The sequence below is a fragment of the Nerophis lumbriciformis genome, linkage group LG11 (assembly GCF_033978685.3).
Source record: "Nerophis lumbriciformis linkage group LG11, RoL_Nlum_v2.1, whole genome shotgun sequence".
In the NCBI taxonomy this organism is placed as follows: domain Eukaryota; kingdom Metazoa; phylum Chordata; class Actinopteri; order Syngnathiformes; family Syngnathidae; genus Nerophis; species Nerophis lumbriciformis.
In genome coordinates, this window is record NC_084558.2 from 1,690,994 (window position 1) to 1,718,931 (window position 27,938).

General features: G+C 40.0%; 2 protein-coding genes across 2 annotated transcripts in view; one reads left to right on the plus strand and one right to left on the minus strand.

Annotated features, from left to right (window-relative positions):
- Positions 1 to 740: 740 nt before the first annotated feature.
- On the plus strand, positions 741 to 5,190 carry ca15b (carbonic anhydrase XVb). Its single transcript, XM_061967740.2, has 9 exons — positions 741 to 812; positions 985 to 1,057; positions 1,139 to 1,165; positions 1,847 to 2,017; positions 2,097 to 2,245; positions 2,323 to 2,418; positions 3,475 to 3,547; positions 3,615 to 3,778; positions 3,851 to 5,190. Exons 2-9 carry the CDS (start codon positions 985 to 987, stop codon positions 4,037 to 4,039), a joined length of 942 nt encoding a protein of 313 aa, XP_061823724.1. The 5' UTR covers positions 741 to 812; the 3' UTR covers positions 4,040 to 5,190.
- Positions 5,191 to 11,250: 6,060 nt separating this feature from the next.
- mmp25b (matrix metallopeptidase 25b) overlaps positions 11,251 to 27,938 on the minus strand; it is a 67,324-nt gene continuing 50,636 nt past the window's right edge. The window contains exons 13-19 of the mRNA XM_061967877.1: positions 26,424 to 26,713; positions 26,182 to 26,364; positions 23,478 to 23,562; positions 19,469 to 19,551; positions 19,247 to 19,399; positions 18,882 to 19,175; positions 11,251 to 11,505 (exon numbers count right to left, since the gene is read on the minus strand). Coding sequence (XP_061823861.1) covers positions 11,258 to 11,505; positions 18,882 to 19,175; positions 19,247 to 19,399; positions 19,469 to 19,551; positions 23,478 to 23,562; positions 26,182 to 26,364; positions 26,424 to 26,713 — 1,336 coding nt within the window. The 3' untranslated portion in view covers positions 11,251 to 11,257. The remainder of the gene's footprint in view (positions 11,506 to 18,881; positions 19,176 to 19,246; positions 19,400 to 19,468; positions 19,552 to 23,477; positions 23,563 to 26,181; positions 26,365 to 26,423; positions 26,714 to 27,938) is intronic.

Consider the following 27,938-nt stretch of genomic DNA (forward strand, 5'->3'; position numbering starts at 1 on the left):
AGAAGTATGATGTCATACTCAAGGCCCTGGAGGAAGTCCAGTTTTGACAGAAGAAGTCAAAGTAATGCATGCAATGGCACATCTTTTAAACTTTAATATTATCTTTATCAATCATTATGCAGTTTATTGGTAAAAAGTGTAGGCAATTGAGGTGATTGTAAGTTTATATTCATACTGCATATTTACAGTGCTGCAATGAAAATGAGTTTGACATACACTGGGAAAGTAATAATTTAGAGTCAATATTATTTTGAAAAAAAAAAAAAATCCAAATGGGTCACCTATTGTTACCATTAACTATTCCAGATGACGCATACGCCGTCATGTCTGGCTGTAAAACTTATTTGGTAGTCAAAAAAAACAAATAGATTTTTTTTTTCGTTCGTTAGTTGTGTACCTGAATTGGCAATATAAAATACACAATAATAAAAAAGTAAGTTGCTAAAAAAAAATAAATCCTATTTTTTTAAACAAAAGAGGAATTCACAAATATCTCAAATTTAACCTGTTATATGTGTGTTTATTTACATATTTTTTTGTTCGTAAATAAAATGTGTTCATATTGAGCAAGAGAGAAAAAAAAAAGATTTGTATCTCTTGTTTTGTAATCTGCAAGTCATGTGGCTGGCAACAACGACAGGCAGTCTGTGAAAAAACAAACAAAAGGTGTATCGATAGATGATATCGTTGTCAGTGTTGGTGAGAGGTCAAAGCCAGGTGACAGATCAAAGCGTTTTTTCAAGGAGCTGAGCTCATAAAAAGCAGGGAGGAGGAAGGATGAAGCTAGTTTGAAGAGAACAGGAGCCTTAAAGGTAAGATCGACTTACCTGCTTTTATTATTCAATGCTATTTAGTCCAGTCATTTTTTAAGTATATATTTGCTTAATTAACTCCATCCTTGAGTTGATGAGAAGCTAAGCTAATATAATACAAAATAAATAAAGATATAAAATATTTGTTTATTGTATTTTTGTTTTTTGCTAGATGAAGTGGCTTGCATTCACCTTAGCATTTTGCCTCTTTGTGGTTGATGTCTACTCGGACTCCGATACGATTGGTAAGAATTGCTTTTAGCCGCCGCCATCTTTCCACATGTACAACATTTTTTAAGTCTGACCTTGTCTCTCCTTTTCCTCAGACTGGTGTTATCATGACACAAGTTGCGGTAAGTTGCCACGACCTCGTCTCTGCACTGCAAAAACTGAAATCTAAGTAAGATGAAATATCTCAAATAAGGGTGATATTTGCTTATTTTCTGTCTGATAAGATAATTCTTCTCACTGAGCAGATTTTATGCTAGAGTGTTTTACTTGTTTTAAGGGTTTTGGTCCTAAATGATCTCAGTAAGATATTACAGCTTGATTTTATGACCTATATTTGAGTAAAACATGCTTGAAACTAGAATATCAAGTGTTGCAAAGCTGTGTCATCAACACTCACAAGTATAAAACTACTTTTTTAAAGTCATAATTTCTTATTTCAAGCATGTAAAAAAAAAAAAATCATGACGTTGACACAATTGTGTCTCATATTTAAAACAGATGACAGGCAAATGGTCTTTGCTGTTTTATTTATCAATGAAACAACGTACTCATATAGTAGTACAGTTGTTATTAGTGAGAATATACTTATTTTAAGGTATTTTTGGGTTAGCTAATTTTACTTGTTTTGGAAAGTCTTGACAAGCCAAATTTTCTTGTTCTATTGGCAGATAATTTTGCTTAGTTCAAATAAAATACCCCTAATTTTATTTTATTTTCTTATTTTTGAACACTGACTTTTTGCAGCGTGCTGCTGGCCTTTTCTGCCGCCTGGCCCTCTCAAAACCTCTCCTTTCTGCCTCCAGACGACAGAACATGGCCGGTAATTGCTGCAAATTTTTGCAACCGCAGCAGACAGTCGCCCATAAACATCGCGACTGCTGATGCCATAGAAGATGGAAACCTGATCGGGTTTACTATCACGAACTTCACCAGCACCTCCGCCCTGGTGGATATAACCAACACTGGCAAGACAGGTGAGCATTGTGAAATGACTCTGAGCGTCATCGCTATTCAGTTTTGTTGACAAATTCTTCTTACTTTTTTGTCTTCCAGTCAAAGTGAACATTAAAAAAGGGGTGCAGATTTCAGGGGGGGGTCTCTCCGAGCCCTACGACAGCCTGCAGTTCCACTTGCACTGGGGCAACCGCTCAACTAAAGGTGGCTCTGAGCACACCGTCAATGGGAAACGCTACCCAATGGAGGTGCGTTCACATGTTAAATGTTGAAATAGTTCTTTGTAACAGACAAATGTTCACCTTTGCACTCCCCTGCCCCACAGCTGCACCTCGTCAATGTCAAGTCCCGTTATAATCTGAACACAAGTCTCGCCCTCGAAGACTCGACGGGCCTTGCTGCTCTTGGCTTTTTCATTGAGGTGAGCCCTTTTTTTCTCTTGTGTTCATGGCTCAGGGGGTAGAGTGGTTGTCTCCCACCCTGAAGGTTGCGGGTTCGATCCTCAGTCTCCCTGTGACCAATGCTCAAGTGTCAGCTGCTCCTGATGCTGCGCCATCAGTATGTGGTCGTTGAATACCTTATAGCAGTGGTTCTCAAATAAATGGGTTGTACTTGTATAGCGCTTTTCTACCTTCAAGGTACTCAAAGCGCTTTGACACTACTTCCACATTTACCCATTCACACACACATTCACACACTGATGGAGGGAGCTGCCATGCAAGGCGCTAACCAGCACCCATCAGGAGCAAGGGTGAAGTGTCTTGCTCAGGACACAACGGACATGACGAGGTTGGTACTAGGTGGGGATTGAACCAGGGACCCTCGGGTCACGCACGGCCATTCTTCCACTGCGCCACGCCGTCCCCAAATAGGGGTACGCGTACCCCTGGGGGTACTTGAAGGTATGCCAAGGGGTACGTGAGATTTTTTTTAAATATTCTAAAAATAGCAACAATTCAAAAATCCCTTATAAATATATTTATTGAATAGTACTTCAACAAAATAAATGTTTAGAATTAAGTTCATGAATCCAGATGGATCTCTATTACAATCCCCAAAAGGGCACTTTAAGTTGATGATTACTTCGTTGTGTAGAAATCTTTATTCATAATTGAATCACTTGTTTATTTTTCAACAAGTTTTTAGTTATTTGTATATCTTTTTTTCCAAATAGTTCAAGAAAGACCACTACAAATGAGCAATATTTTGCACTGTTATACAATTTAATAAATCAGAAACTGATGACATAGTGCTGTATTTTACTTCTTTATCTCTTTTTTTCAACCAAAAATACTTTGCTCTGATTAGGGGGTACTTGAATTAAAAAAATGTTCACAGGAGGTACATCACTGAAAAAAGGTTGAGAACCACTGCCTTATAGGAACGTGCTAAACAAGTAAAATCCACTGACCAATTTACAATGTTTTTTTTAGCATCCCAATCTGAATCTCCCTGTCTTGTATATTTACATTTTTAGGCAGATAGTAGCATTACTACTGGTGAATTCTGGCGCAACCTCACCGCCTACCTGCGTCAAATCCCACTTGCTGGTAAGTTGATGCTGAAGCCAAACTCCAAACTTTTGTAAAGCTGCCACTTTTATTTTCTCCCCATCAGGTGACCATGTCAACATTACCCACGATATCCCACTGATTGGCCTTCTGCAAGGCGTGGACTTGACAAGATATTATCGTTACCTCGGCTCGCTGACCACGCCCACCTGCAACGAAGCCGTCGTCTGGACCGTCTTTAAGGATCCCATCAGAGTCAGCCCTGAGATGGTGGGTTTCTTTTTTGTGGCCTTTTTGTGTGAGATGATCAGACTTCCAAAGTGTTCATATTTCCACCGACAGATTGACCTCTTTAGCACGGAGCTGCACATCAACAATACAATTGATTCGCCGCTCATGGTAAACGTCTTCAGGAACGTCCAGCCAGATCTGCTAGTCACCACCCAGCGGGAAGACACCACGGACGACTCAGTGAAATTGTGCGCCTCTCTGGCTCTGTTGGCTCTCAGCCTGGTATTGAGCAGCAGTTAGAACGGTCCCCAGTTATGCTTTTGCAGATCCTTCGCCGCCCTTTAATCATCTTTATTTTGTGTATGTGTATGTAACCTAATCTACCTTTAAAATAATAGTCAAATGATTGTACTGAATACACTGTCTCATTCAGACTGATGTACTTAAAGGACGTCAAACTGAGACCAACACCTTGCAAATGTTGCTTCTTAAAGTTGCCAAATATTGACAACAGCTCTTAATTTTTGTGATTCTTACTCTAAGTTGACTAATCATGTTGATTATGAAAGCTAGCCTCCACTATGTGCATACCCGGTTACTTATTTTTATGGACAGAATTTGTTGGTGCAACCCAGGTGTTGAGAGTGTCCTGTTTGTTGATTATGAACGGTTGCCTACGCCAAGGCACACCCGTTTTTGTTTTTTTTAATTTTTTTTATGGAGTGTAGTGTAGCCAAGGTGTCCGGTGTCCAGTTTGTGGGTGTTAGGAGTTCATCCCGGCTTAATGTGGGGATATGGTCCTAAATGCCTCATCAAGCTTCACCTGGATCAAATGGCATTGTTGATATTTGACCTAATATCACCTGCTCATTGGCCTTGTGGTTAGAGTGTCTGCCCTGAGATCGGTAGGTCGTGAGTTCAAACCCCGGCCGTGTCATACCAAAGACTATAAAAATGGGACCCATTACCTCCCTGTGTATTGAGTAGCACTCAGCATCAAGGGTTGGAATTGGGGGTTAAATCACCAAAATGATTGCCGGGCGCGGCCACCGCTGCTGCTCACTGCTCCCCTCACCTCCCAGGGGGTGAACAAGGGGATGGGTCAAATGCAGAGGTTAATTTCACCACTCCTACTGTGTGTGAGAGACAATCATTTGTACTTTAATTTTTGAATTTTATTTAACTGCAGACATGCAGGCCTACACAGGAGGAGGACAGAGTGTAGGTACACAGAACATCAGAGGGTCAAATGTGACTTTTTTCCTGTATATGTATGTGTATGTATATATGTATGTATGTGTGTGAACTTAAAATTCATATATAAAGGGAAAAAAAAAAAACTTTAATGAAGTCGTTCCAAATGAGCAACATGAATGAAATTAAGACTGTTTGACTCTGTCTATACATATTATCAATAAAGTCTGCTCACCTTCTGTGTGATTGCCCCAAAACCAGCCTGTATGTGCTTTTTGGGTAATGATTAATTGGGCATTACCTGTGAAAATGTTTTTTGTTTTGAGAGTGCAACCAACAGATTTATTTGTTTCCATCCTGTCTTTGGCTATGAAAAAGTGGGCGGGGCTAATCGATCACATGACCTGGCACATTTTCTCGTTGAACTGCTCTATCACGTTGGCATACTTGGCTCTGACGGCTTGTATCTCGAGGGTCTCTATTAAGATATGAATCAGTCTCCAACCTGCCCTGCAAGTGAGGGTCAGCTATGTGTGACTGAGCAAAGACACAAAGGCTACAAACTTATCTTAAGATCGCTTTTGGAGAATAAACTAGCTCAATGACAGCCCGCGTAACAGCAGCTTAATATTTCTGCCATCACTATGTCAAGAATGCTAATGTTTCGTTTTTGACACATGAACATTGTTTAGCTTGCGTGTTGTTTTTATAAATTTTTTTCTCGAAGATAAGCAAAGTATGTTTTTCACGGCGTCGAAAATGCGCCTCCTTAACTTAGTCATGAACCAGGTGCTCCTTGGAAGCGATGAGAAGTTTTCTATTTCATTGATTGGAAAATACATTAAAGAGACTGTATGTGTGTAACAGTGACGTGCAGTCACTAGAGGCATGGAAAGAAAAAAAATGTAAAAAGAAAAAAAAAAAATTAAATTGTTATATGTATCCAGTGATTATACTATAAAGTTATTTTCCATTTAACTTCACCAGTTTTAGATTATTTTTATTCAAAATCGCTGAATTTTCACATTTGCCGTTCAAATACTGAGAAGAGACGGTGCGGTGAACAGCAGCCAGTTGAGGCACGTCACTCAGTGCCTCAACATGGATTCCGGACTCAGCTAACTGCTGGCCTGCTGTGCAGTGAGACCGTATTGCTATATGAATTATATTATACATTTCTATAGTTTAGTTAGCTGAGGTATATAATGTACAGTGTATTTTGTCAACAACTGTATGTGTGTAACGTATTTCTTGTGCTGAGCGATCAGAAAATGGCTGCAAAAGACTCACTGGCTGAGGCTCCAGTAATCCCGCCTCCTGCACCCCCGCCGTAGAATTGTTTTATCAACTAAAGCCCACACTTAAACTTTCCACGTGCAAGATTGAATCTATTTAAAAAAGTTATTTCATAAGAAGCCAAAAAGTGCAAAAACAATAATGTTCGTGTTGGAGGAGTTGTGAATGACTGCAGGGCCACAACATTAGGTACACCTGCAGACTGCAGGTGTACCTAATTCACAACTCCTCCAACACGAACATTATTGTTTTTGCACTTTTTGGCTTCTTATTAAATAACTTTTGTAACCTATTTTCATGGGCTTTCCTCTTTGTGATGTTAAGTTCCTGTTATGCGCTGTTATACAGTATATGCCTTGAGCTCTTATTTTGAAGGCGCTAAGAGCGGAAGTGATGACACGGAGTGGAGCGGAGGTTTTTGAAAGAAGGTAAATAAAGTGGTCCTCGTGTAAACTGGAGCCTCCGTGTTTGTTATTTTGTAGTTTCATACAGTATAGGCGACATTTATAAACCCTCGGTTACACTTTTTTAAATAGATTCAATCTTGCACGTGGAAAGTTTAAGTGAGGGCTTTAGTTGCGGCGCATGGACTTAATTTATAAGTAAAGGTAAGACCATAATAACGTTTTTTTTATTAAATGTGCTTTTTTGTGTGCTACAGTTTGTATGTGTAAAGTTAAAGTTAAGTTAAAGTACCAATGATTGTCACACACACACTAGGTGTAATGAAATTTGTCGTCTACATTTGACCCATCCCCTTGTTCACCCCCTGGGAGGTGAGGGGAGCAGTGGGCAGCAGCGGCGCCGCGCCCGGGAATCATTTTTGGTGATTCAACCCCCAATTCCAAGCCTTGATGCTGAGTGCCAAGCAGGGAAGAATGCTGGTATGAGCTTTTAAACATAAGCCGTTAACTGCTGCCAATCAAATGGTGAATAAGATACTCTTTAGGGTTCATATGTTTGTAAATCTGACTGTGATGAAGTCAGTGCCTCACCAGCCATCAACCTCACCGCACGTCACTGGTGTGTAACATTAAACAAAAAAAATCTGTTTGTATTTTAATGTCCTGGATTTCATGTGGTTTTATTAGTTTTTTTAAACTTTGTATATGTCTTCTGACTTGGAAGTGTGTCTTCTTAATTTAGTCTTAAACCTTTGGGGTGAATGGTGATAAGCTTCCTAATTAACTAACTGCACACAAAATTTGGTGGTTCTAATTTATAATGTTAATTAGTGTAGCTGGGATAGGCTCCAGCGCACCCCGTGACCCTGTGAGGGATAAGCAGTGGAAAATTGATAAATATTTTCATAAAACCGCTTGCGGCTGCCTTTGCTGTTTGTTTTTCCTGTTTGTATATTTTTTGTATAACGTTTTTCGTGGAGTCGAAAGTGCGCCTCCTTTATTGAATCATAAATCAGGTGCTCCTAACTTGTTGTCGATGCGAAGACCATCTAATCCAGGGGTGTCAAACGTACGGCCTGCGGGCCGGATCAGGCCAGCGAACAGGTTTTATCCGGCCGGCGAGATGAGTTTGCTAATTATAAAAATGAACCGAAATTTTGGAATGAAATGAACTGCTGTTCTAAATGTGTCCACTAGATGTTGCAATAGCAATTATTTGTATCATTGTAGATGATGCTACATATGTAAAAATAAATAAACTACATGATTTTAGTGCACCAGTCGAGGAAAAATAGCAAACTACATAAATATCATCCTGTAATTTGATTTTGATATATTTTTTTTTTATCTTGATAGATTGAAAATGAACACCAATAAGTTGACTGATGAACATGATCACATAATGTATTCAGAAAGTATAAATAACGACAAATAAAGATAGAATACAATTCACCGCAACATGTAAGTGTAAAAAAAACTCAACAACATTATGATTTGTACATTTTCAGAATGTGCTCGTTCTATTTTTATACAAAGAAAACAATCTGAAGTTGTCTTTATTTTTAAGTTATCGTGCCGTGATTTTACCAGTCCGGCCCCTTTGGGAGTAGATTTTTCTCCATGTGGCCCCCGATCTAAAATGAGTTTGACACCACTGTTCCAATCAGTAGTTTGAATGCTAAAAATAAGATACGTTAGTTTGTTAATTTGATTATGAGATAAATTGTGGCTGCCTTTGTTTCTTGCATCTAATCAGATGACATTTAGTTGGTAAGACTTGCTTTATGTCTTACCACATAAGGTATTGCATTACCACGTAAGGCATATATTGTACAAACAAAAGTAATTTCCTAAATCTGATTTCTGTCCCGTTTTCATCAGTCAATCTAGTCAGATTGTTGATGTGATGACGCAGTTTCACTGTATGACGACTCCTGTCAGTCAAGATTGAACTGCACAAAATATCATCGTTATTTCTGCTCTCTGACTCTCCTGCTGAGTTTTTGTAGCTATTTGTGTTTGTGTGCAACAATCAGACTTTCAAATTTGTCACTACACTCCCCATATTTCAACCTCTTCAGCACAACACATCACCATGAGCACCAAGCACCACCAGATGTCTGATCCGTACTGCTATTACAACAGTGGTTCTGTTGATGGTGTGTTGTCCAAAATACTCATTAATAAGCAACTCTGTTGTCTAGGGCTACACGATCTGGAGAAAAAACCTACTTGCAATTTTTCTCTCCATTATTGCGATTCGACGTGTGATTTTTATATTTTATAAAAATGCATAAAACTGTGAAAATAACTAGTAAAGGAAGACACGTTCATTTTTGACTGTCAATCAACATTCTGTTGTGTCAAGGTGACACCCATTAGAACAATATGCATTAATTTACTTTAAACCAGAGGTGTCAAACGTATGGCCCGCGGGCCGGATCAGGCCAGCGAACAGGTTTTATCCGGCCCGCGGGATGAGTTTGCTAAGTATAAAAATGAGCCGGAATTTTTGAATGAAAGAAACCGCTGTTCTAAATGTGTCCACTAGATGTCGCAATAGCAATTCTTTGTATCTTTGTAGATGATGCTACACATATATAAACCACATGATGTTAGTGCACCGGTTGAGGAAAATGAGCAAGCTACATAAATAACATCCTGTAATTTGATTTTGATATAATTTTTTTGATCTTGATAGATTGAAAATTAAAACCAATGAGTTGACTGATGAACATTATCAGATAATTTACTCAGAAAGTATAAATAACAACAAAGAAAGATAGAATTCTATTAACCGCAACATGCAACACCTAATCAGTGGCCTAGTGGTTAGAGTGTCCGCCCTGAGATCGGTAGGTTGTGAGTTCAAACCCCGGCCGAGTCATACCAAAGACTATAAAAATTTGCACCCATTACCTCCCTGCTTGGCACTAGGCATCGAGGGTTGGAATTGGGGGTTAAATCACCAAAATGATTCCCGGGCGCGGCACCGCTGCTGCCCACTGCTCCCCTCAACTACAAGGGGATGGGTCAAATGCAGAGGACAAATTTCACCACACCTAGTGTGTGTGACAATCATTGGTACTTTAACTTTTAACTTTTTGTAAATTTTCAGAATGTGCTTGTTCTATTTTTAAACAAAGAAAACAATCTGAAGTTATCTTTATGTTAAAGGTATCCCCACATCTGCGGTCCCCTCCAAGGTTTCTCATTGTATCCCATTGGGTTGAGTTTTTTCTTGCCCTGATGTGGGATCTGTGCGGATGATGTCGTTGTGGCTTGTGCAGCCCTTTGAGACACTTGTGATTAAGGGCTATATGAATAAACTTTGTTGATATATTTTCTCATGCATCCTGATTAACATTAAAAAAATTACCTGTTATTTACAATGCGTTTTCAAATTTAGGATATGAACACTTTCCAGTTGTTGCTTGCTCGTGTAACAGATGCCAACAAGCGAAAGTACGTTGCGTGAACGCCACTTCCTTAAGCCTTACGAGCTGTGCTGAACAGCCGGAGGCTTTTGACTCATTGGCTAGTCCTGCTCAACTTTGCAATCAATGGAGATGTCTGGCTGGTCCACGCAATGACCACTGTTACATTGGTGCCGTGACCTGAATGAGAGTGAGGTTTAGTGATGTGTAACGAATGTCAGCTAGCCTAGGTCAGGGGTCGGCAACCCAAAATGTTGAAAGAGCCATATTGGACCAAAAATACAAAAACAAATCTGTCTGGAGCCACAAAAAAATTAAAAGCCATATTACATACATAGTGTGTCATGAGATATACATTGAATCAAGAGGACTTATAGGAAACTAAATGAGCTCAAATATATCTACAAATGAGGCATAATGATGCAATATGTACATATAGCTAGCCTAAATAGCATGTTAGCATCGATTAGCTTGCAGTCATGCAATGACCAAATATGCCTGATTAGCACTCCACACAAGTCAATAACATAAAAAAAACCTCACCTTTGTGCATTCACGCACAACGTTAAAAGTTTGGTGGACAAAATGAGACAGAAAAAGAAGTGGCATAAAACACGTCCTAGAAAGTCGGAGAAATGTTCCATGTAAACAAACTACGGTGAGTTCAAGCACCGCCAAAATTAGTAGGACAAAACGGTGCTCGCCAAATACTCGAATCAGTGAAGCATGTTTAATATAAACAGTGTGATTTCTAACAATTGGGGAGGTTTGTGTCATGTTTGTCCTCCTACAGAAACCATATTAAAACAAAAAATATATTTTTTTCCCCTCATCATTTTCCATTTTTCATACATTTTTGAAAAAGCTCCGGAGAGCCACTAGGGCGGCGCTAAAGAGCCGCATGCGGCTCTAGAGCCGCGTGTTGCCGACCCCTGGCCTAGGTCAATACGCTTCGTAAACCAGTGGAGACGGTGCTTTAACAACCTGGAACTTTTAACCCGCTGTCTAGAGCTGCTTAACTCATTTGAAAGAGGTGTCTGGATGCGGGTTTGAGCCCCAGCAAGGTGCAGGACTGGAACCACTTCCGTCATTTCAGTTTCACTTTACCGGTTTGAAGAGATAAAAAACGGCGGTAGCAAGAATTGTTTGAAATAACCCTCCAAAAGACACACCAAAGAGCTCCAAACTCAATGTTGTATTTTATGAACAAACTCCTTGATTACCAACAAAAGAGACATCAGAAGGAAGCTGCATATCTGTGAGGAAGACGAGTCCGTAAGGTTGCAGCTGCATGTCTTCGGGTCTTTAGGATTGGCCGGAGAAGCAGAACATCGGAGCCAGTCCACGGCAATAGATTTTGGGGTCACTACATCTTGGTCCAGTCCTCCACTCTTGATTACCCAGTAATGGTTGTCCTTGAAGAAATAGGCGTCACCTAAAGAAATACGGAAGAATTTTCATTAAACATTTGTCTCGCTACATTTATGCATCTTGTATCCCTTTCATGTTAATGATAGTTGAAAGTAGGAGCCAACACTACAGAAGTGTCTGAGAGACGTGTGACAAGGTGGATGACTTTACAAAGTGGTTTTAAATGGTTTATATTTGGCTTTCACTTGAATAGTTTTGTCTGCAGGCACACCTTTCTGTCAGCTTTCAGTGTGCACATTGTGCAACATGTCTTTGCTTTTGGAACCGCAGTTCTAAGCATATGGCATGGAACTTAAAAAGGCCCTATTGTGCAAAATCAACTGATTATAAGGTTAAAGTACCACTGAGAGTCTCACACACACACTCGGTGTGGTGAAATTACCCTCTGCATTCGACCCATCCCCTTGTTCCACCCCCTGAGAGATGAGGGGAGCAGTGAGCAGCAGCGAGGGCCGCGCTAGGGAGTCATTTTGATGATATAACCCCCAATTCCAACTCTTGATGCTGAGTGCCATACATGGTAGGCATTGACCCAAACATGAGTCAACTAATTTAAATGTATGTTTAAACCAGCTCTGCTACAAACATCATGTCGACAATGAAAACCCAAGGAAGGAAAATTCTCAGTTCTTTGTTTGCTTTAACCAGCGCAGACTTTCAGTCTCATCTGAAGTAAGAAAGTGCCATACTTTTGACTTTTATGACTTGTGGCAATGCACCTTCAACTCGGAAGAAGTGTGCAGCGCACTTCAAAGAGTCCTGCTTCAGAATCCTGCACCAGGATAAAGATGGATTTTCCAATAAACTACTTCCAATGACGGGCTCGGTGCCTACTATTTATGGCAATGGAGGAGACAATGAAAAAGGTACAAATTAACAGTAAGTTAGAAATGTGTGAATGATGTTAGCAATGTAAGCCCACATTGTTGTGTAGCTAGCTTAGCCTTCTACTGTAAGACAATAGCGTCACCACAAAATAATGGTTTTCCTAAAAAAAATACTTTTAAATGGATCAGTGTCTAATGTGTTTGGCAATGGACGAATAAATGATATAATCTGTTAATACGTTCACGATGTTGCACATAGCTCGTAGCTTAGTTTATAGCCTTGAGCCTCCATTGTATACAACTCAAAGCAAAATTATTTATATGATATAGAATAGTAAAGCCTTTTATTGTCAATATGCACACGTATACATCCAGGATATAGCATTTGGAAAGTTTGACTCGATAGAAGTTTCACCTTTGCCAGCCGTTTCTCGTCTGCTCGCATCGCCTCCTTCTTTAGTGCCGGTAACAAAACAGGGTGAGCCACTGATCTCGCTATATCATCTGGGATGTTGTGTTGTGGTGAAAGTCACTCAAAAAAGATGGTTGGTGGCGGTCATCGATGTCCAAAGTGCACAATAAAAGCAATAACGCTAAAGAACTATAAAACATTTCTGCCACAAGGAGTTGTTTTAAATGTAGAAAAAAAAATCATCATATGACCCTTTTAACAAAAGAGGCTGTTTAAAAACTTTACGCCGATACCTGGGGCGCGCTTACTTTCAAATGTGTTAAGCAGTACACCCTGCCCTATTGCTGTTTTTAGAAAATACATTACCTTTGTGTGCTAGCCAACATTTGCTATCATTGAATGTATATTTTCTCATAACAACAACATGACTGTAAATTGTGAGTTGCTTCTCTTGGACTGCTTTTGTGTATGTGCACATGTTTCCTGCGTGTACGTGTGATCCAGACGTGTGTAAGTGACAAACCTGAACATCAGACAAATTCCTCGGGTTGACGAGCAATTTTTATTAAAAAAATTTCATTCGATAAAATTAACAATTGTGAAAATGTTTTTGGTTTGAAAAATATCCATTTGATCAAATTGCAAAGCTTTTTTTTAAGAGTGCTTTGAAAGATACTACAAACCCTGTTTCCATATGAGTTGGGAATTTGTGTTAGATGTAAATATGAACGAAATACAATGATTTGCAAATCATTTTCAACCCATATTCAGTTGAATATGCTACAAAGACAACATATTTGATGTTTAAACTGATAAACTTTTTTTTTTTTTTTTTGCAAATAATCATTAACTCTAGAATTTGATGCCAGCAACACGTGACAAAGAAGTTGGGAAAGGTGGCAATAAATACTGATAAAGTTGAGGAATGCTCATCAAACACTTATTTGGAACATCCCACAGGTGTGCAGGCTAATTGGGAACAGGTGGGTGCCATGATTGGGTATAAAAGTAGATTCCATGAAATGCTCAGTCTTTCACAAACAAGGATGGGGCGAGGGTCACCACTTTGTCAACAAATGCGTGAGCAAATTGTTGAACAGTTTAAGAAAAACCTTTCTCAACCAGCTATTGCAAGGAATTTAGGGATTTCACCATCTACGGTCCGTAATATCATCAAAGGGTCCAGAGAATCTGGAGAAATCACTGCACGTAAGCAGCTAAGCCTGTGACCTTCGATCCCTCAGGCTGTACTGCATCAACAAGCAACATCAGTGTGTAAAGGATATCACCACATGGGCTCAGGAATCAAATCAAATCAAATCAACTTTATTTATAAAGCACATTTAAAATTTACCACAGGGGTAGCCAAAGTGCTGTACAATGGACAGGTTAAAAGATAAAACGAGTACCGAGCAAACACAACACAACACAAACAGAACACGATCAAAAATAAATAAATAAAAATAGAATAAATAAAAACATAAAAACAGGTTCACAGCAGGTGTATTATGGGGCGCCATTGCAGGATGGATATCACTCACTTCAGAAACCCACTGTCAGTAACTACAGTCGGTCGCTACATCTGTAAGTGCAAGTTAAAACTCTCCTATGCAAGGCGGAAACCGTTTATCAACAACACCCAGAAACGCTGTTGGCTTCGCTGGGCCTGAGCTCATCTAAGATGGACTGATACAAAGTGGAAAAGTGTTCTGTGGTCTGACGAGTCCACATTTGAAATTGTTTTTGGAAACTGTGGACGTCGTGTCCTCCGGACCAAAGAGGAAAAGAACCATCTGGATTGTTATAGGCGCAAAGTTGAAAAGCCAGCATGTGTGTTGGTATGGGGGTGTATTAGTGCCCAAGACATGGGTAACTTACACATCTGTGAAGGCGCCATTAATGCTGAAAGGTACATACAGGTTTTGGAGCAACATATGTTGCCGTCCAAGCAACGTTACCATGGACGCCCCTGCTTATTTCAGCAAGACAATGCCTATGTTGCCGTCCAAGCAACGTTACCATGGACGCCCCTGCTTATTTCAGCAAGACAATGCCAAGCCACGTGTTACATCAACGTGGCTTCATAGTAAAAGAGTGCGGGTACTAGACTGGCCTGCCTGTAGTCCAGACCTGTCTCCCATTGAAAATGTGTGGCGCATTATGAAGCCTAAAATACCACAACGGAGACCCCCGGACTGTTGAACAACTTAAGCAAGAATGGGAAAGAATTCCACCTGAGAAGCTTAAAAAATGTGTCTCCTCAGTTCCCAAACGTTTACTGAGTGTTGTTAAAAGGAAAGGCCATGTAACACAGTGGTGAACATGCCCTTTCCCAACTACTTTGGCACGTGTTGCAGCCATGAAATTCTAAGTTAATTATTTGCAAAAAAAAAAAATAAAGTTTATGAGTTTGAACATCAAATATCTTGTCTTTGTAGTGCATTCAACTGAATATGGGTTGAAAAGGATTTGCAAATCATTGTATTCCGTTTATATTTACATCTAACACAATTTCCCAACTCATATGGAAAAAGGGTTTGTATTTCGCTACAAAACTGTCAGGCTTGTCCCTGACAGTTTGGCCATGTTTTAGTTTTTCCTCTGCGTTTGTCTTTGTTTCCTGTCAGCACTCTTATTTTGGGTATTTATTTCCTGATTATCTCCCTGAGTGCTTTGTCCCCTCAGCTGTGGCTGATTGGCACCTGGCCACACCTGATGTCAATCAGCCAGCTGCTATTTGAACCTGCCTTCCCCTCCAGTCAGTGCTGGATTATTGTCGCTTCTACCTGTTGATTGTCAATGTCATTTCTACCTGTCGTGTCGTGTTGATATCGTTACAGCTACTACCTGTCGTGTCGTGTTGATATCGTTACAGCTACTACCTGTCGTGCTACTACTTGTCCTTGTACCTGTCGTCATAGCGGTAAGCTGTTCCTGTTAGCTATTTGTAGTTTGCTTTCTCCTGGCTCTTTTGTTTTGTGTTTTCTTGTTAGCCATTAGCTGTTTCCAGTTTTTCTGTTTGCTGGTTCCTGTCATACTTGCCAACCCTCCCGGATTTTCCGGGAGACTCCCGAAATTCAGCGCCTCTCCCGAAAACCTCCCGGGACAAATTTTCTCCCGAAAATCTCCCGAAATTCAGGCGTAGCTGGAGGCCACGCCACCTCCAGCTCCATGCGGATCTGAGTGACGTGTCGACAGCCTGTTTTCACGTCCACTTTCCCACAAAATAAACAGCGTGCCTGCCCAATCACGTTATAACTGTAGAATGATCGAGGGCAAGTTCTTGGTTTCTTATGTGGGTTTATTGTTAGGCAGTTTCATTAACGTCCTCCCAGCGCGGCAACAACACACAACAACAGCAGTCACGTTTTTGTCTGCCGTAAACAGCAATGTTGTGACACTCTTAAACAGGGCAATACTGCCGTCTTCTGTACACGCATATGTGACAATAACATCTACGGCTTTTAGAGAGTGCAGTGCACAACTGCGCACACAAGGAGACGAAGCAGAATGCATCATCAGAGAGGGTGCTCAGCATGGTTAAAAAAATAGTGACAGAGAATAGAACAAGGATGGACAATTCAACCCTTAACTCAACAATGAGTAGATGAGTGTTATGTGTGTGTATATGTGTAAATAAATGAACACTGAAATTCAAGTATTTCTTTTATTTATATATATATATATATATATATATATATACAGGTAAAAGCCAGTAAATTAGAATATTTTGAAAAACTTGATTTATTTCAGTAATTGCATTCAAAAGGTGTAACTTGTACATTATATTTATTCATTGCACACAGACTGATGCATTCAAATGTTTATTTCATTTAATTTTGATGATTTGAAGTGGCAACAAATGAAAATCCAAAATTCCGTGTGTCACAAAATTAGAATATTACTTAAGGCTAATACAAAAAAGGGATTTTTAGAAATGTTGGCCAACTGAAAAGTATGAAAATGAAAAATATGAGCATGTACAATACTCAATACTTGGTTGGAGCTCCTTTTGCCTCAATTACTGCGTTAATGCGGCGTGGCATGGAGTCGATGAGTTTCTGGCACTGCTCATGTGTTATGAGAGCCCAGGTTGCTCTGATAGTGGCCTTCAACTCTTCTGCGTTTTTGGGTCTGGCATTCTGCATCTTCCTTTTCACAATACCCCACAGATTTTCTATGGGGCTAAGGTCAGGGGAGTTGGCGGGCCAATTTAGAACAGAAATACCATGGTCCGTAAACCAGGCACGGGTAGATTTTGCGCTGTGTGCAGGCGCCAAGTCCTGTTGGAACTTGAAATCTCCATCTCCATAGAGCAGGTCAGCAGCAGGAAGCATGAAGTGCTCTAAAACTTGCTGGTAGACGGCTGCGTTGACCCTGGATCTCAGGAAACAGAGTGGACCGACACCAGCAGATGACATGGCACCCCAAACCATCACTGATGGTGGAAACTTTACACTAGACTTCAGGCAACGTGGATCCTGTGCCTCTCCTGTCTTCCTCCAGACTCTGGGACCTCGATTTCCAAAGGAAATGCAACATTTGCATGGTTGGGTGATGGTTTGGGGTGCCATGTCATCTGCTGGTGTCGGTCCACTCTGTTTCCTGAGATCCAGGGTCAACGCAGCCGTCTACCAGCAAGTTTTAGAGCACTTCATGCTTCCTGCTGCTGACCTGCTCTATGGAGATGGAGATTTCAAGTTCCAACAGGACTTGGCGCCTGCACACAGCGCAAAATCTACCCGTGCCTGGTTTACGGACCATGGTATTTCTGTTCTAAATTGGCCCGCCAACTCCCCTGACCTTAGCCCCATAGAAAATCTGTGGGGTATTGTGAAAAGGAAGATGCAGAATGCCAGACCCAAAAACGCAGAAGAGTTGAAGGCCACTATCAGAGCAACCTGGGCTCTCATAACACCTGAGCAGTGCCAGAAACTCATCGACTCCATGCCACGCCGCATTAACGCAGTAATTGAGGCAAAAGGAGCTCCAACCAAGTATTGAGTATTGTACATGCTCATATTTTTCATTTTCATACTTTTCAGTTGGCCAACATTTCTAAAAATCCCTTTTTTGTATTAGCCTTAAGTAATATTCTAATTTTGTGACACACGGAATTTTGGATTTTCATTTGTTGCCACTTCAAATCATCAAAATTAAATGAAATAAACATTTGAATGCATCAGTCTGTGTGCAATGAATAAATATAATGTACAAGTTACACCTTTTGAATGCAATTACTGAAATAAATCAAGTTTTTCAAAATATTCTAATTTACTGGCTTTTACCTGTGTGTATATATATATATATATATATATATATATATATATATATATAGCTAGAATTCACTGAAAGTCAAGTATTTCTTATATATATATATATATATATATATATATATATATATATATATATATATATATATATGAAATACTTGACTTGGTGAATTCTAGCTGTAAATATACTCCTCCCCTCTTAACCACGCCCCCAACCACGCCCCCCCACCTCCCGAAATTGGAGGTCTCAAGGTTGGCAAGTATGGTTCCTGTTTTCAGTTTTGGCTATTCCTAGTTCCTGGTTTGTGTTTTTACCTTTATTTTATGAACATTAAATCATGTTTTCCTGGACAAAGCCTGCCTTCTCTGCATCTTGGGGTTCGTCACCAACACACTGTGACACAAACCCTAATTAGATTTTTAACCACAGACATCTTGAAGCTGGAATTTAGACCCTTTTAAAAGTGCCTCTATTAAGCCTTACTAGGAAGGCACACTTTTGTGTGTATGTGGCTTTAATGATAATAAGCTGTTATTTGTCCACTGAATGGACATTAGGAACCGGTTCTGAAAAATAACCTGTTTTCGATTGCCACTCCTAGTGGTCCTACAGAATCGTTTGTCAGTGCCGCAAATGGGGCTGTTGTCATTTTGTAGTCGTGACGTAAATCTTTTTGCGATGTGACATGGTTGTTTTTGCGGTATGAGATGACTGGAATGTGACCCTGCTGTTTCATTCCAGAGTCACATTGAAACATTCCATCTTGATAGTGATAACATATCTATCATCTTCATGTCATACTTTTCTGTCGTAATGTAATTCCATCACGCTAAATGTTGGAACCACGAGATAAGGCAGTGATGTTACCTTCGCCCCAGCTGATGATGTCGTCCATGCGGGAGGGCACTCCAGTCCAGAGGCTGTTATTGCGTGGATAGTCCGGTTCCGGCTGCCTGGTGCCCTGCTGGCCTTTGTGGCTCTCGTCAAACCTCCAAAACTCTCCTTCGCTGAACAAATAGGTATTGCCATTATGAGCCCAGATGAAGGCGGCGTCCACCCTGTCGACCAGAGCACCGTTCTTCCTCGTCATCCGCCATTCGGAAAGGGGCCGTGGATATCCGCTCTTGGCCATCGTGTCCTTGAAAACCCAGTACTGAGACCCTGGATTCCAAATAAAGCATTAATAGTCATTTCTTATTTTATTAGATCCACCTTTATGTCAACTCAGTCACCAATGAAGAAGATGATACTGCTGTCGCTCTTCCTTTCATACACAGCGTCAATCTTGTTAACGCCTGCTGGAAGGCCCATCCAGAAGTTTTTGATCTCAGCCGGATTTAGGGACACCAGAGATCCGTCTCTCTTGGTCCTCCAAAAAAACGCACCTTTTGACAGATGAAGAAATCAGATGAAGTCTCCACTTCAGGATGTTGGAATTTGAGTGAAACTGTCACCTTTAAAGAAGAAAACTTCCCCTCGGATGTTGGCCACCGCATCAAATCCCCCATCACAGCGGCCAGGAATAGTCGGATCAGACCTGGGGCGACAAATACAAAAACGTTTGCATTGGATGTGGTTTGAAATATATCCTCTAGAGGGCACAAGATAATCACATTTTCTACCCAAATCTATTGGTTCAGCCTGTTTTCACTATAATTTAGTACAGGGGTCGGCAACCCAAAATGTTGAAGGAGCCAAATTGGACCAAAAATACGAAAACAAATCTGTCTGGAGCCGCAAAAAATTCAAAGCCATATTACATACAGATAGTGTGTCATGACATATACATTGAATTAAGAGGACTTAAAGGAAACGAAATGACCTCAAATATAGCTACAAATGAGGCATAATGATGCAATATGTACATATAGCTAGCCTAAATAGCATGTTAGCATTGACTAGCTTGCAGTCATGCAGTGACCAAACATGTCTGATTAGCAATCCACACAAGTCAATAATATCAACAAAACTCACCTTTGTGCATTCATGCACAACCTTGAAAGTTTGGTGGACAAAATGAGACAGAAAAAGAAGTGGCATAAAACACGTCCTGGAAAGTCGGAGAAAGTTATACATGTAAACAAACTACGGTGAGTTCAAGGACCGCCAAAATTAGTAGGACAAAACGGCGCTCGCCAAATACTCGAATCAGTGAAGCATGTTTAATATAAACACTGTGTTTTATAACAATTAGGGAGGTTTGTGTCATGTTTGTCCTCCTACAGAAACCATATTAAAACAAAAAATATATATTTTTTCCCCTCATCTTTTTCCATTTTTCATACATTTTTGAAAAAGCTCCAGAGAGCCACTAGGGCGGCGCTAAAGAGCCGCATGCGGCTCTAGAGCCGCGGGTTGCCGACCCCCGATTTAGTAAGATATCAGACAAAATGTCATGCACTGTGATGAAAATAGAAGTTTATTGTTTAGTTACAAAAGTAACAAACTGAAAACAAAGAATATTATACAATTATAACACAAATGCAATTATAAATAAAGGAGTCCAGTAGCAGTAAAATAAAACATACATTAAATTAAATAAATTCTTAGACGTTTTTTTTTTTTTTTAAAGAAAAAGCCCACAACTTTACATTACACTACGTCTTCTATGTAAAATTGTTGTTCTCTAAATATTTGGAATTGTTATTGTCTAATTACTTTTTATTATTTGTTTGTATAAAAATCTTTCATCTCGCAACATTACAAATAAAGTGAAATTTACAGAATTGATCAAGCCCAACTTTTAACTATACAGTATGTATTTTATTACTTACTCATTTGGAAACTATGGCTATTCAAGCAAATTTAACACAATTGGTACTTTTTGCATCAATTTACTTCTTCAATGTAAAATGGTGTTGTTATTGCAGACTTTTTCTTTTCAGATTTACTATTTAATTACTTCTTTGTGTAGGCTAAGAGTCTAAGGCAGTGGTCTCCAAACTGCGGCCTGCCACCGTCCAAAAATTTAGCCCGCGAGAAGTCCCAAGTTTAAAAAAATATATTTAATATTTTTTTTTGTATTATTATTTTTTTAAATCTTTCCTTTCTAATCCATTTTCTACTGCTTGTTACTCTCGGTGTCTCCTAGCCGCTCAGGCAAATCATATTGTCTAAAAATGCATTTTCCCATCGATAACATGACATCATCGACAAAGTGCGCGCTCTTTCAGTCAATTAGCGCACAAAGAATATATACATATATATATATATATATATATATATATATATATATATATATATATATATATATATATACCGTATTTTTCGGAGTATAAGTCGCACCGGAGCATAAGTCGCACCTGCCGAAAATGCATAATACAGAAGGAAAAAAACATATATAAGTCGCACTGGAGCCCGGCCAAACTATGAAAAAAACTGCGATTTATAGTCCAAAAAATATGATATATACAGGTAAAAGCCAGTAAATTAGAATATTTTGAAAAACTTGATTTATTTCAGTAATTGCATTCAAAAGGTGTAACTTGTACATTATATTTATTCATTGCACACAGACTGATGCATTCAAATGTTTATTTCATTTAATTTTGATGATTTGAAGTGGCAACAAATGAAAATCCAAAATTCCGTGTGTCACAAAATTAGAATATTACTTAAGGCTAATACAAAAAAGGGATTTTTAGAAATGTTGGCCAACTGAAAAGTATGAGAATGAAAAATATGAGCATGTAAAATACTCAATACTTGGTTGGAGCTCCTTTTGCCTCAATTACTGCGTTAATGCGGCGTGGCATGGAGTCGATTAGTTTCTGGCACTGCTCAGGTGTTATGAGAGCCCAGGTTGCTCTGATAGTGGCCTTCAACTCTTCTGCGTTTTTGGGTCTGGCATTCTGCATCTTCCTTTTCACAATACCCCACAGATTTTCTATGGGGCTAAGGTCAGGGGAGTTGGCGGGCCAATTTAGAACAGAAATACCATGGTCCGTAAACCAGGCACGGGTAGATTTTGCGCTGTGTGCAGGCGCCAAGTCCTGTTGGAACTTGAAATCTCCATCTCCATAGAGCAGGTCAGCAGCAGGAAGCATGAAGTGCTCTAAAACTTGCTGGTAGACGGCTGCGTTGACCCTGGATCTCAGGAAACAGAGTGGACCGACACCAGCAGATGACATGGCACCCCAAACCATCACTGATGGTGGAAACTTTACACTAGACTTCAGGCAACGTGGATCCTGTGCCTCTCCTGTCTTCCTCCAGACTCTGGGACCTCGATTTCCAAAGGAAATGCAAAATTTGCATGGTTGGGTGATGGTTTGGGGTGCCATGTCATCTGCTGGTGTCGGTCCACTCTGTTTCCTGAGATCCAGGGTCAACGCAGCCGTCTACCAGCAAGTTTTAGAGCACTTCATGCTTCCTGCTGCTGACCTGCTCTATGGAGATGGAGATTTCAAGTTCCAACAGGACTTGGCGCCTGCACACAGCGCAAAATCTACCCGTGTCTGGTTTACGGACCATGGTATTTCTGTTCTAAATTGGCCCGCCAACTCCCCTGACCTTAGCCCCATAGAAAATCTGTGGGGTATTGTGAAAAGGAAGATGCAGAATGCCAGAACCAAAAACGCAGAAGAGTTGAAGGCCACTATCAGAGCAACCTGGGCTCTCATAACACCTGAGCAGTGCCAGAATCTCATCGACTCCATGCCACGCCGCATTAACGCAGTAATTGAGGCAAAAGGAGCTCCAACCAAGTATTGAGTATTGTACATGCTCATATTTTTCATTTTCATACTTTTCAGTTGGCCAACATTTCTAAAAATCCCTTTTTTGTATTAGCCTTAAGTAATATTCTAATTTTGTGACACACGGAATTTTGGATTTTCATTTGTTGCCACTTCAAAACATCAAAATTAAATGAAATAAACATTTGAATGCATCAGTCTGTGTGCAATGAATAAATATAATGTACAAGTTACACCTTTTGAATGCAATTACTGAAATAAATCAAGTTTTTCAAAATATTCTAATTTACTGGCTTTTACCTGTATGTGTATATATATATATATATATATATATATATATATATATATATATATATAGATATACATATATATATATACACACACACAGCCCGACCCCTGGCCAATTGTTTTAACCCAATGCGGCCCCTGAGTCAAAAGGTTTGAGGACTCCTGGTCTAAGGTTAAGAGTCAGACTAGACAAAAAAGTAACGATGCAACTTTTTTTCAAGTCATTCAGCTTTAATTTTTTGTAATGTTTATTTTTTGAATACTCATTTGTGCAAAGCTAATTTTTTTTAGTAAATTCATGGTGTAGCATGTCTACCATGTTTGTGGAGTGCACTGCGGCAGGAATTACCATTTTCTTTGGGTATTTTAGGCTCCATTTCAGATAACATAGTGCCTATGTTTTAGTAAAATATCCTTCTAAAATTAAATCCGATATAAATGTAAACATGATAATTGTGTTTGAGGTGGTTTCACTCACGGCCGTGTTGGTCTGGGCGGAGGCGGACTGGGCAGACGCGGGAGATTGGGATCGACACTGCCCGGCCTCTCACCATTCTTGGTGCCTGTTAAAAGCAGTTGTTACTCAGGATGCTATAAACATTCTATAAACACAGCTGAAGGTTAAGTTTTGGACAACGTCTGCTCTTGTGTGTCTGCTTTTTTATCATGGTTAAGCTTGGGATACGTGGCTTGTATCCTCCGGTAAATTGCTTGTGGCGTATATATTTGATTTAATTGATTTTATTTACAATTCACCAAAGAAACTTTGTCTAACAATTGTGTATTTGTACACATTTTATATGTATTTGCCTATAATGTAATTTTGTTTTTGACAGTTTGAGTTCCTGAGTACCACCAGATGAAGACGGCAGCACAAGTTGCACTCATACCACAGTTTAAGAATCCGTGGCTTAGTGAGTCATCATGGTGAGGGGTGTCATAATGACACAGATGACAAAAAAAAAGTCCCATGATGCCTGATAAATATGAAAAATGATGGTCGGAAAGTAATGACACTGCAATATTCTTGTACATTGTGACACCATATACATATATATACATGCATGAGTGCCAGGAAGGAAGACACGGATGTGGTAAACAGGAACTTTGCACTTAGTCATAGGGGGATCGTTTACAACCCCAGCTAGTCAATAAAGTAATGTTCAAGTGTAGCACTACCATATTGCAATGGCAAGTTTTATTTTTACTTTAAAGCAATTTATAAATAAATTGTATATATTTAAAAACATACTGTCAAATACATTGATTCTCAAACTGAAGGTTTCATTTAGTGCAAGGGTTATACTATCAAAAGAGCGGAATTACTTTTTGCAATACTTTTTGCGAGATCTCGCAAAACATCCATGTCCCTTTAGGGCAGTGGTTCTCAAATGGGGGTACGCGTACCCCTGGGGGTACTTGAAGGTATGCCAAGGGGTACGCGAGATTTTTAAAAAATATTCTAAAAATAGAAAACAATTCAAAAATCCTTTATAAATATATTTATTGAATAATACTTCAACAAAATATGAATGTAAGTTCATAAACTGAACATCAAATCAAGTAGGCTATTCCATTCATTACAATGCAACAATGCAATATTCAGTGTTGACAGCTAGATTTTTCGTGGACATGTTCCATAAATATTGATGTTAAAGATTTCTTTTTTTGTGAAGAAATGTTTAGAATTAAGTTCATGAATCCAGATGGATCTCTATTACAATCCCCAAAGAGGGCACTTTAAGTTGATGATTACTTCAATGTGTAGAAATCTTTATTTATAATTGAATCAATTGTTTATTTTTCAACAAGTTTTTAGTTATTTTTATATCTTTTTTTTCAAATAGTTCAAGAAAGACCACTACAAATGAGCAATATTTTTGCACTGTTATACAATTTAATAAATCAGAAACTGATGACATAGTGCTGTATTTTACTTCTTTATCTCTTTTTTTTCTACCAAAAATGCTTTGCTCTGATTAGAGGGTACTTGAATTAAAAACATTTTCACAGGGGGTACATCACTGAAAAAAGGTTGAGAACCACTGCTTTAGGACATGGGTGTCAAACTCTGGCCCGCGGGCCAAATTTGACCCTTTGCAGCACTAACTCTTCCGGGACGCTACAAGGTGTGTGTGTGGTGGGGGGTTTGGTGGTAGCAGGGGTGTATTTTGTAGTGTCCCGGAAGAGTTAGTGCTGCAAAGGATTCTGGGTATTTGTTCTGTTGTGTTTATGTTGTGTTACGGTGCGGATGTTCTCCCGAAATATGTTTGTCATTCTTGTTTGGTGTGGATTCACAGTGTGGCGTATATTTCTAACAGTATTAAAGTTTTTTATACTGGCACCCTCAGTGTAACCTGTATTGCTGTTGATCAAGTATGCATGGCAATCACTCGTGTGTGCGTGCAGAAGCCGCACATATCTTGTCACTGGGTCTGAACGATTTTAGAATGGATGAAAAGCGGACGTGACGATAGTTCGTAGAGTACGTTAAAGGCAGTGCATTTAAGGCACGCCCCCAAGACTGTGGTCCGGGTGGACGAGATATAATGACTGATGAACACCTTCGTTCGATAATGAAGGTTGCCTCAGCTCAAAGCCTGAGCCCCGACATTAATGAACTAGCATCCAAGAAAAGATGGCAGGTATCTGGCTTGGGCACATCAGATTAGATCAGTGTGTTGCAAACTGAGCAGTTTAAAGTCCTGAATGGTTGGTTTATTCATTGTTATTTTATTTTCTAATTTATTAGCCTGTGGAAAAAGTTAATGTTGATATTTACCTCAGAAGGCTGCAAATAGAAAAGAGGCATTAAATTTTTATTTAATTGTATTTGATATGCCATTGATATTTTTTAATTATTATTATTTGAAACTCGATGTTGCATGTCACTATAAAGTTATATAAGCCTTGCTTGTTCAATATTCAATGCAAACCTTGTTTGGGTCCCTGTTAAAAGGTTAATTTGTTCAACCTTGGCCCGCGGCTTTGTTCAGTTTTACATTTTGGCTCACTCTGTATTTGAGTTTGACACCCCTGCTTTAGGGGCTCCGTAGTTTGCAATATTTGTCACTATTGTATTAAGACACACAGGATGTCACTGTGCAGTTGTACCTAATAAAGTGGCCAGTGAAAGATACTGCTTTCAAAAAACAGAGCAGTCATCTTGAGTATTGACTGACCATAAAGCTGCTGAATGGCCATTTTGTCATCCGGGGTCAGCTGGAAGTTGGGGATGTTTCCCACGGGGCCCTGGTAATAGGGCCTCATAATGGACGGGTCGGAGGAGGAATGGGACAGGCCGAGCGCGTGGCCAAACTCGTGCACCGCCACAGTGAACAAGTCCGTCGTGCCGCTGGTGTCTCCTGGGGGCACACACTTAGTCAACATGCAGATGGGTCGCGTTCTACCAGTGCGTCCATACCTCCGTAGCTCCACCTCTCGTGGTCGTCAAAGTGTGTGTCACCGGAAATGTCGGCCGAGCCCGGGAAGAAAGCGTGGGCCAGGGTGCCTCCCTCCCCGTCGAAGGGGTACCCGTCCTCGTGAAGCAAGCGATTGAACGACACTTTGATGTCCCCGCCGGTTTCGTCGCTCAAGCGGCGGAACGTCAAGGGAGCGGCGTCACCCCAGGCTTTGAAGGCGTGAGTCAGGATGTTGTCCACCAAGGTGGAAGGCAGGCCGGGGGAGAGGGCGGGCGATGGGTAGCTGTGGACGCTGCAGAGGGGACAGTCAGGAGGGAGATACCATGAGGGGCATGCACTTGATAGGCCCCCATTCCTCAGAAACAAATAGTTTATGATTTATTTATTTGATGTTGCCTATTATGTGAAATAGAACATCATTAACCTCTTAAGACCCAAGCTGTTTGTTTACATGCTTTTTTTTATTTTTCTTTGCTATTTGGGCTTATTGGACCCTAATTAGAATAAGAACTAAAAATCATCTTTTGATATGATGTACTTAGTCCATAAGTACACAAACGTGTACTTCATGTGTAGTGACATGCTATTTTTTATTGATACACTTTTTTTTTCCAAATTCCATTGTATGTTGTACTCTTCTGACACCACCAGACAGCAGTATAAGTGTCCACATAAGCGGCATAAGACCCCAATTCAGTAGTGTACACAATTTTGGAAATAAGAGCTAAAAAGTGCTGTCCACGCATGTGGCCACTAAGGCCTTTAGAGGTTAAACAGACTCAAACAGTAATATTTGCAAGAGAAGGTACTCAAACGGTCGCTGTTCCGGGTTTACGCGATGTTATGAAGAAAAATGCTTCATGAGCATAACTCCGCCTCTAACCTGGAAATATGTATTGAATGACATTGTATTGTATGCATGTTCGAGATAAACTGAAACTGAACTGAACTGAACTGAACCTGCCCCTAGCTGGGTACAGGACACCATCCCACTCCCTGCAAACGCTCCCACCAGAGGACAGCTTTGAAAAAGAAAGGAAAAAAAGTAGAGATGTCTGATTTATCATATTATCGGCCGATAAATGCTTTAAAACGTAATATCGGAAATGATCGGTATCGGTTTCAAAAAGTAAAATGTATGACTTTTTAAAACGCCGCTGTACGAAGTGGTACACGGACGTAGGGAGAAGTACAGAGTGCCACAACCTTAAAGGCACTGCCTTTGCGTGCCGGCTCAATCACATAATATCTACGGATTTTCACACACACAAGTGACTGCAAGGCATACTTGGTCAACAGCCATACAGGTCACACTGAGGGTGGCCGTATAAACAACTTTAACACTGTTACAAATATGCGCCACACTGTGAACCCACACCAAACGAGAATGACAAACACATTTCGGGAGAACATCAGCAACCATAACACAACAGAACAAATACCCAGAACCCCTTGCAGCACTAATTCTTCTGGGACGCTACAATATACACCCCCCGACTTATTGCAGCCTCAGAGGC